Genomic DNA, 10,000 nt, shown 5'->3' with positions numbered 1-10,000 from the left:
TCATCTAATAGCTGCTGGAATCCTGTAAAGGGAATGATTTTCACATTGAAAAAATAATTAATTGTAATAAACTGTAAACTTCCCCCATCTTAATCTTAACAACCTTACCTTTTGCAATATCATGTTGGCTAAGGTGTTTGCCATAGAGATCCGAGATCAAAATTGATGCCATCTCTCTCTGAGTTGCCTAGCAAGCAGAAGATAAGGTTGACGAGAAATATTCCTTCCTAAATCTTTTATAAATTACAACGAGTCCATACTAAACAATATTAGTCTACATTTAAGCGCAACAATAAAAAGTATTATTCATCTGCTGGTTTGGTCATTGAATTTTAACCCATTGACTCCTGGGAGTGAGACTTAATAGATTTTACTCATCAATTGGAGGGGGGAGGGGGAGGGGTATTTCAGGAAGCAAGGGGTTAACTTATAACAATCACTTTATGAACTCTTTCAATACTCAATTGACAACTCCCCAGGATTGGGGCTTTTCTGGGCCAATGAAATACAATCAACAAAACATTCAGAACACAACAACAACTGTTAAGAACCCCATCTGTCTGGAGGAAAACCAGTTGGCTATTTGCAAGTGCGGCTGAGTAGTTGAACCAGGGAAATCTTACCAGGAAAAAATTCGACAAGTGGCCAGAACGAGTCTTGAAGCCGGGAACTCCAGACCTCAAGGCAAGCGTCCTAACCACTAAGCCGCACTGCTTCCTCTGAGAGTGACACTTACAGATTTTACTCTAATGTCTGACAATTTTACTTGTCAATGGTGACCACTTTAAGGATGAATGGCTTTAAGTCATGAGGATATAACCCACTGGTTAAGTGCTCTACCTCAAGGGTAGACTACAATGGATACACAATATATCAGGGCTAATACGAAAATACCAGGAAAGTAGCCTCTCATAGCAGAATTGAGACGCAATGAACTCAACACACACACACACACACACACGGCCTCTGGCCTGGGAATTGATCTCCGAAGCCAGCAGTGGAAGGCAAGTGCTCTCACCACTGAGCCAACACTGCTCCCCATGACATGTAATCTGCACAAAACATTGCTCTTTAATTTGATCGTTGCGTTAGTAATAATTATTATATTACCTTCTTCTCCAAAGCAAGACTGATGGCTATTGCTGGAACCTAGATTCCAGGAAACAAAACACTTTTAATTACCGGTAGTTTTTATACATTTTCTAATATTTCCAATAGTCAGGACACAGAAAGAATCACAAACCAAACTTCAACCTTGCCAGAGTCCCTTTCAGCACTATAGTTCCAACAGTATACAGAAAATCAAAACTAATGTGATAATCTGATGGAATATCGGGCATTGAAGGCACCAGGCTGTGATTGGCTAACTCAAACTCTGAATACCCTTTGCTATTCACCTCCGAGCAACTCTCGCTGGATTTGCGCCAGAAAATATTGTAATCGTTACAGGAATAAATGAGTGAAAATCATCTTTTTGTGCTATTATTATCTCATTGTTTCAGTATATACATGTACTAAAATTTGTGGCTTGGTATTATTAAAATATCCACCACTAGCCACCTCCACTTCAGTGAATAGTTGTTAATAGCCACCACAAGTTTTCCTGTATTTCTGTTCTGAAGCATTTAAACTGTTAATGTTGGAAGTTGACTAAGGGTGACTCGAAACCTGGTCCAAACCTCAAATAATGATAATTAATTAACCATTTAATTATAACTGCTTCAAGGTTCTTGGCAAGTGTGCTCTAGCAATTCTAATCACCATCCCTTTATGTTAAAAAAAGTATCATGTTTAACCTGGGACTTTCCTGCAGATGATAAGTGACTCGATCCCTAAGTTACAAACAAGCTGATTATTTCACTTTGCAAATTAATCAAAGAGTATATCCTGCAAGAGCACTGACCTTATATTTGCTTGAAGAAATGTTGAGTTCAGAAAGTGACATCTGTTGATTATCAGAAGAAAAAAAAAGACTTTTAAATTACAATCTTCACACATGAATCATTAAGAACCATTAATGAAATATTAGTGACGCTAAGTTGAGGTAGTGAAAACTATCTGAACAAATACATGAAAATACACCCAGGACCCATTGAGGTGCAGACCTTGTGAAGCAAAACCAGCTGTTGTTAGCCAACAATCTATTGCTTATCAAATATTTGAATGTGACTTGAGCAACGCAGGTTATGTTGGCTACACACGAAGTAACCTACATCAGCGTGTCAAGGAACACAAACATCCACCTTCTTCCATTGGCAAGCACCTCTGCAAAAAACATGGCTTGATTCCCACGGATCAAAGAATTTTAGCTTTATTAAAAAGTGCAGCACCAAAATTGCTTAATTTTGACATGTTTTGGTCAAATTATTATCATTAACCTGCAATCAGGCCCATTTTTAGCTTCGCCCATATGTTCTCTTATGTCGTCGCTCGCTAAAATTGGGCCTGACCAAAAGTCTCTCAAGAATTCCGGACAGTCGGCCAAATTTTGGCCGACCAAACTCGTGATCTGATTGGCTGTTGAAACGCCGGAAGTGAAAATGCCATCGTGATTGCGCGAAGTCCTCGAGACTAATCCTCCATAAGTGTACGAAAAAATTTGCTCCCTTTTGTTCTTACAATGCCGTGGACGGTGCAACTTGATTTTATTTGTATAAATGGAGATATCATAACTTGTCCAGAATCGGGTTTGAATCTCTGGAACGAGTGAAATTAACGATTCCGTTGTCGAGCTCTGTGGCCATCGGTTGAAAGTACTTTGGCACAAACTTCCCTGATGTTTTGAAAGCTAAATAGCTGGTTCTTTCAAATGGCAATGAAAGCCGATGCATATTGGTTTCCTGGATGAGACAGGGGACATATATATCAACAGGAGAAGATGCTGATAAAATTGCAAGTTACACGAATGCATGTTTTGAATATCTGTGTATCAAACGGCTTTATGTTTTTTACTGTACATGACACGGTTTGTTTGCACACTTCATAATATTTCCAGTTGATTTAACTTAAAACTCGCACTCCAGAAACTAAAATGGCATGTTTCCAGAGAGATCAATTGTACAACAATAAAAGAAACTTTGCGAGTCCATCTTACTGTTCGTACTCCATCAAAAAATTAACAGCCAAACTTATCATGATTTTACTGCGCGCAATTCTAGAAATACACTGCAACTGAAGATATTACCCGAAAAAATCACCAAAGAAACCTTCAAAGGCAAACACGTTAAAGGAATAATGTATTTCCAAACCGTCCAACGACAAAATGCTAGGTTATCTTAAAAGATGTCAAGCTTAAAAGATTGCATATATTCACCGGCCTTTGCCACAATATAGTCGTCGAAAACATTCCCCATGCTTTAAATGTGTTTTTCTCAAATTAAAGCCAACGGTAACTTTCGAATTCGTTTATAATATTCCTCCCACGGTAATTAACTCTGGTCAAAACAAAATAGCGTGAGTCTGCCATCCACATGTGTATTGGTGTAATGGAAGTAAATTTGATTGGCCGATGAAGGACATGTCAATCAATCAAAAAAAGTAGGCGGAAGGAATTTCGAAGAGGAATTTGGTCAGGCTCTATTTTTCGTTTCGCCAACTCCACGTACCACGCGAAACTAAAATAGAGCCTGATCGCAGGTTATATTAACATTCACCTGAAATCTAGCTGAAATGTTCCATGTCTTTCATGACACATTTTTAACATTTTCTTTGTCACATGTTATTGGTTATTTCTTTTTTTCCCATTTTAAACATTTTTATACTAATGTAATTTTACACCTCTACTATATTCTTATTACCCATGATTTTCACCCTGATAAGAATTGAAACGTTATGCACATGCAGTTCTGAAGTTACAGTGTTTAGAGACTTGTATGGTACAAAAACAATCATATCTAGCATCATGATAAACTCACCGCCACATCATCAGTTTCGCCATGCTCAAAGTACTCCTGTAGAAATGCAATAAATGCAAAAATAGTTGCGGACAACCTTGCCTTGATTTTATAATAATATGTAAAACTTCACATAATTATTTCAAAGTGCCCCTGTGATAAAAAAAAATCACTTCTTATTTTCTTCAGATTTTGAAAGTGTGTTTGCTTTAATACCTGACTGGCAAAATTACAACTATGGTCACTTAGTGTTTAGTTAACACAGTTTTGAAACCCAAAGAAAAATAAGAATTGATTTTATGGTCTCAGTGGCACTTAAAAACTTTGATGTTTTTTCAGATAATTTTAATTGTACAGTATGTAATATAATAATTATAATATAATTACTTCTGGTCTAGTCAGCTTGGGACTTTTTTGGCATTAACAAGAAAAATGAGTCTGGACCCCTGCTATCTGATCTAGATATTTCTTAACAACACAATACACTTCCCCTAAAGATGCAGTGTCTCAGTTTCTTTGGAAACAGAGGATGAAATTAAAAACAAAGAACCATTTCCTGCAAGTCCTACCTGCACAATAGGAGTGACATTCTTGCTAAACTCCTCTTCAGTCAGCTCTGGCTCAACCACTTCCATGGTAAAGGGTTCCTAACAAAGCATTATAAGTTAGTCAAACCATAAGTGTCATACCAAGACACAAATTAACATTCTTATTCTTATTAATAGCAGAGTTCCGTGAGGCATGCACACTGAGCACCATGGGTAAGAAAATATAGTACTCCATCTGTGCGATAAAATTTGGTTTTGGTCACCGTTTGTCCACCCCTGCATGTATGCCATTGTGAAACTCTGTGGTGCCACCTGCATTTTTTTGGTGGGAACATCTTTGATACTGGACATCCATGTTATGGTTAATTGATACCTGTCAAAACAAGGTATCCGCTGACCAGTATCACACAAACATTTATTGCAGGTTCAAGTTTAAAGCTCACTGAGGTCAATTTTTGGTTACTGGTTTTCCATTGGATAGCAGGCTGAAGCCAGGTTAACTTATTGTAAGAATAAATAACACGGGAGCTCTGTTTTTCAGCTTGACTAAATCTGTATATTATGCCAACGGGGACTCTCAATAAAGAGTTAGTACCGGTAAGAGGTAATTTCCCCAATTGCAATTATTATTGCTAACCGTATAGTGATCAGCATAACAACCGATCCTTACACATTTTAAGAAGAGAAAATGTTATGTACTTTGATTTTAAGACTTATTTCAAGGAAACTCAAACCCCAGCAACTTAAAGGGAACCTCCACTTCTACAAAAAAGTAACTTTAAATCACAGGAAATAACCTTTACAGTCAAATCTGTCTAATTTAAGCCTTTGTATCCAAAACAAATACCGTATTTACCCATGTATAAGTCGATCCCGTGTATAAGTCGACCCCCCATTTTTGATGGCAAAAAAGGCAATTTCTTAATTTGTTTGTTCAATGTTACTGGGACACTAATCTTTTATTCGTTGATTTATGGATTTGTGGATACACAAAAAAATCAGGGCCTCAAGCGCTTAATAGTTTTGTGGTTCAGCAGTTGTTGTATATGCGGGCATTTTGTCCTTGAGTCTCGAAAAAGTTCTCAGAAAATCGAACATGTAAACCTCAAACTAACCTGTTTCATTGTTCAATGATAAAGGGCTTTAGAGGATAAGCACAACATCACAGAAGCAGGAGTCAATCTTTGAAAATAACTTGCGAACGATGCGAAAATGTGCAAGGTTTAATTGGTCCTTGACTTATAATTTCTCACATGACAAACAAAACAAAACAAAACTCATAAACCAAACAATACGAATACAAAAATTTGGTTTTATCAACGGAGTTGATAATGTAAATTGGTCACCGTACAGAGATTCTAAAAGCTGACGTTTCGAGCGTTAGCCCTTCGTCCCTTCGGATTCGCTCTGACGAAGGGCTAACGCTCGAAACGTCAGCTTTTAGAATCTCTGTACGGTGGCCAATTTACATTATCAACTCCGTTGATAAAACCAAATTTTTGTATACTACTTCCCCACCGACGCAGCACCACAGTTTCTTTAGAAACTACCCCTTCAAACAATACGAAGTTTGCAAAAGCATTTAAATCAGCCAGGTTTGTATAAAGAATAAAAAACAATCATTACCAAACAGCATTTTCACGCAACACGAGGCATTGCACCAAGTTACTAAGCCGTTGAACGATCGCATTTGTTTGAAGAAACAGAAATGCCTTTCAGAGCTTTCCGCCTTTGGAAAACGAAAATTTCCAGTGTCTATTTCATATTTGTGCTTGTGAGTATCTTCAACATTTAGATTTGGACAAATCCTTTTTCATTTCAACTGGAATTGCTTACATTCATTTTGGAAGTCTTTTGTGGCTTTGTCCACTGCGTTCACGTGTTATGCCCAAGACAACATTATTATGTTAATTTTGAATAAAGTACTTAGCTGGAACTTGGCTCAAAATCTTTGACCCGTGTATAAGTCGAGGGCGATTTTTGGAGCTTCTTTTGAGGCCATAGAAGGTCGACTTATACACGGGTAAATATGGTAAGTTTTAGAATCCCTTGTTTTTGTTTTCAAATTTCGCAGGCGCCGTTATATTGAATAATAATTAATGTGACATGTTACGGTTGCCCTATTGTTATTAGACAAAAGCTCTTTGTGTTGGAACAATAGGGCAACCGTAACACATCACAATTATTCAATATGGTGGAACCGGCGAAATTTGAAAGTGAAAATAAGCGATTTTAAAATTCAGATGTCCTGATATACACACTTTTTTACAACAAATTTTGAACAAATTTGTTGCGAAACATTGTTGCCTTTGGTTTAAAGTTCTTCCGTAGCAAGAGGGGAGGTTCCCTTTAAGTTCAATGCTCTCAGTATCTGCAATGAGTTTCTTCGGTTCTTAAAAACCCTGATCCCAGTGTCATATCACAGTTGATCAAAATGCGTTTTGGCTAGTGTGACTCCTTTCTATGCTTTTATCTAATCAACTAATCTTTTTGTCTCCAACAATGTCCAATGAAAAAGTCTTTTAATTTACAATGTTTCAGCAACTCTCTCCAGTTCTAGTTTCAGTTCCAGTGGCAGATCAAGAGGACAGGCTGGGCATGGGCCCCACCTAATGTTTGGATGTTAAAAGAAAAGCCCTTTTCAAAAGGTCTCACCAAAAACCATGAAAGAGCAGAAGATTTTAGCTCTTGGTCTGGATCAGTCACTGAGTTCCAGTTGCACTTTGGAGTAAAATAAAAACTGTCTAAAAATCGTTTTCACAAGGACATTTTATTAGACACTTACATCTTCATCTTCCTCAGATTCATAGTTTGGATCATGCTGATCTGTGACCTTAAGATCTTCTTCACTTAAATATTCACCAATGGCTCCCCAAGTACCCTTCCCTCCTGCTCCACCTGTTGAAACATAACAAACAGCAAAGTTACATGTATCAAAGAATACTAGTGATGATTACAGTAAGAATTGGTCTGAGGTCATTTGAAAACTCAAGGCAAAGCTGAGAGTTTACAGAAACCAAGTTCTCCTTGCCAGATGATCCTGAAAAGCAACAACTTGAGTGTTCAGGCAAGGATCTCAGAACACATAAAATAGAGTTTTCAATGAGGCACCATTGCACAAGTCTTGAAACAAAATAACACACAAATCTCCTATTTTGTCACTTAGTTACTTCAATTTTCTAGTCTATAGAATCTGTAGATAGTAGAATCCACAGATACTATGGGTTTTTTATTCAAATTTGCTGAATGCCAGACAGGTAACGGTGTAATTTGATTCCAATTCCACTTCACATATCCCTCTCCAGGGGGTGACCATAAATTGTATTATATACTGCACATATCACAAAGTCTCAAGACGGTTTACAATAATTCTTTCCCTAATATGAGATTGGACACCAGCTTGTTAAGGCAGCTCTGGCAGCCAGTCTATCAGTCCATATTTGATCTCACCTAACCACCCAACCCACACATGTATGTGAAAAGAGGACAGACCACAACACTGGGCTTCTCCCCCCTATTCTTCACAAACATTGTGACTGAGTGCTTTAATGTCCCAGTGTTGATTAACAGGAAAGGTTGTGAAATGGGGCCTATGGTTTATAGTCCTTATGTGAAGAGGACTTGAAAGTCTAACCATGTGCCAGTGTAATTACAAAGGCAGCATTTTCTCCTCCCATATGAGTGTTGGTCTGGCCAGAGTTGAACTCATGACCTCCCGAATGGCAGCAGATGCACAACAAACTAAGCCACCTGTGCTCGGTGAATTTACAGGAATAATTGCATGAAAGGTTGTCCTTAGCTACAAGAAAGGTTACCATAGTCTTCTCTTTAAGGTCACTGTAAGGCGTAAGTCCCATCTAATGACTGTGGGACATTTAAAATACCAAACACAAATAGTAGGACACAGCGTTTCTAGTGCTGTGCTCTTGCTTTGCCCTTGCCAATTTAGTTGGCTTGCCAAAAACCAAGTCTGAATGGAATGCGGATTGACGGGACCATATAACTGTAATGGGCTGTAACCCGTAACACCTGTTACGGCTGAGCCCAGTCAATGTTACGGGTGATGGTTGCTGCAGAATGAATATTCATGGGGAAAAACAAATTGAAATTTGTTTGTAAACATTTACCTTCTATAGAAAATATACCCTGTGCATCGCTCTAACCAACTGAGCTATGAAACCGCTGATGTTGGGAGCTGGTCATTTGTGGGTTCCAATGTTCCCACAGTTCATACATGATCCATTTCATATATCATTTCAATATATCATTTCATCGCTGAGTCATTCCTCACGGGAACATTAGAACCCACAAATGACCACAATGCTCCCAACGTCAGTGTCTTCATAGCTCAGTTAGTTAGAGCGTCGCACTGGTATCGCGAGGTCATGGGTTCAATCCCCATTGAAGTCCTGAATTTTTCAGGCTTTTTTACGCAATTGCAAAAAATTGCGTTCACAACTGCGAGGATCAAAGCTTCACTTGATTATTATTACTATGATTATGCTGGGATTCTGGTAGTAAAAGTCTAAAAAAACTCGCGTAAACGTTGTAAAAGAAATAAATGTAAAAAAGAGGAAAGGACGTCACGAGGTGAACTAGGAAGTCGCATCCATGTCAGATGTGCAGCAAAACATTAAGCAACGTTACCGCACAATCTTTGTTGACCTTAGTTTTCTCTTTGGCAAAAGTCTGTTAAAAAATCGGGAGAAAAGACGACATAATTAAGCATATTGATTGGCCTTCGCCGAGAATTTTCACCAGGGACGAATATTTTCCATCGCGCGAAATGAACACTGTGTACACAATGAAAATTGACTTGTAACGGAACACCTTGACCTTCAAAGAAAGTTGCTCGTTTCCTCCGCAAAGCAAAATGCATGTGGTAGGCTTCTTTTTAAAAGGGCCTTATAACACAATCCTCACACACTAATAAACTTCAATCTAGTTAGTCCGCATGAGTTCAAAAGATGGACTTGAATGTATCCGAAGTCTGAAAGCAAAATATCGAAAGAAAAAGCACTTTGCATGAGCTCAATTTGACGTAGGTCATTTGAAAGCTTCTGTTCAAACACCTAACACTTGCATAATAAAAAGCTCATAATAAAGAAGCAATATTGTACAAGTACGGGTTTGTTGTACAATTTTAAGCTAATTTGCATCAACTCCAATTATGTAAGCTTAACTTCTGCAACCTCAAATGCACTTATATGCAACACTTTTCAGCTTCCAGTATTCAAAACACTACCAGTGGAGAGTTTTAATGGTCAACTGAACAAACTTCGCGTTTTGCCGACTGTGAAATGACTGTACTGTTGGCCCCGTGGTCACTATTGGGATCAACCGCACGAAATGCAATATTCATGAACTCGAAGACGTGTTTTGCAACGTACGACAACTTGGTTATCGAATGATCCCAAATGCAGTTAAAAGCTAAAGGCATGCGCTAGAAAAATATAGGACATAAGAACGGAATGGTGCAGATGATGTTTAAGGCAAATATTGAAGGACTGATTGTAGACGAAAGCGTTAATTACCTTTCTTCGGCAAACCACGTAGTCC

The 10,000-nt window shown here is 38.2% G+C and overlaps 1 protein-coding gene across 1 annotated transcript in view; it reads right to left on the bottom strand.

The window, feature by feature from the left end:
* The window catches only part of LOC138043946 (programmed cell death protein 4-like), a 29,092-nt gene that overhangs the window by 18,636 nt on the left and 456 nt on the right, over positions 1 to 10,000 (bottom strand). The window contains exons 1-8 of the mRNA XM_068890479.1: positions 9,976 to 10,000; positions 7,227 to 7,339; positions 4,463 to 4,540; positions 3,915 to 3,950; positions 1,904 to 1,945; positions 1,111 to 1,149; positions 109 to 187; positions 1 to 22 (exon numbers count right to left, since the gene is read on the bottom strand). The exon at positions 1 to 22 is cut by the window's left edge and continues 40 nt beyond it; the exon at positions 9,976 to 10,000 is cut by the window's right edge and continues 456 nt beyond it. Coding sequence (XP_068746580.1) covers positions 1 to 22; positions 109 to 187; positions 1,111 to 1,149; positions 1,904 to 1,945; positions 3,915 to 3,950; positions 4,463 to 4,540; positions 7,227 to 7,339; positions 9,976 to 10,000 — 434 coding nt within the window. The remainder of the gene's footprint in view (positions 23 to 108; positions 188 to 1,110; positions 1,150 to 1,903; positions 1,946 to 3,914; positions 3,951 to 4,462; positions 4,541 to 7,226; positions 7,340 to 9,975) is intronic.

Source organism: Montipora capricornis, chromosome 3, assembly GCF_036669925.1.
Source record: "Montipora capricornis isolate CH-2021 chromosome 3, ASM3666992v2, whole genome shotgun sequence".
NCBI lineage: Eukaryota > Metazoa > Cnidaria > Anthozoa > Scleractinia > Acroporidae > Montipora > Montipora capricornis.
This window is presented reverse-complemented; position numbering and strand designations above follow the sequence as displayed.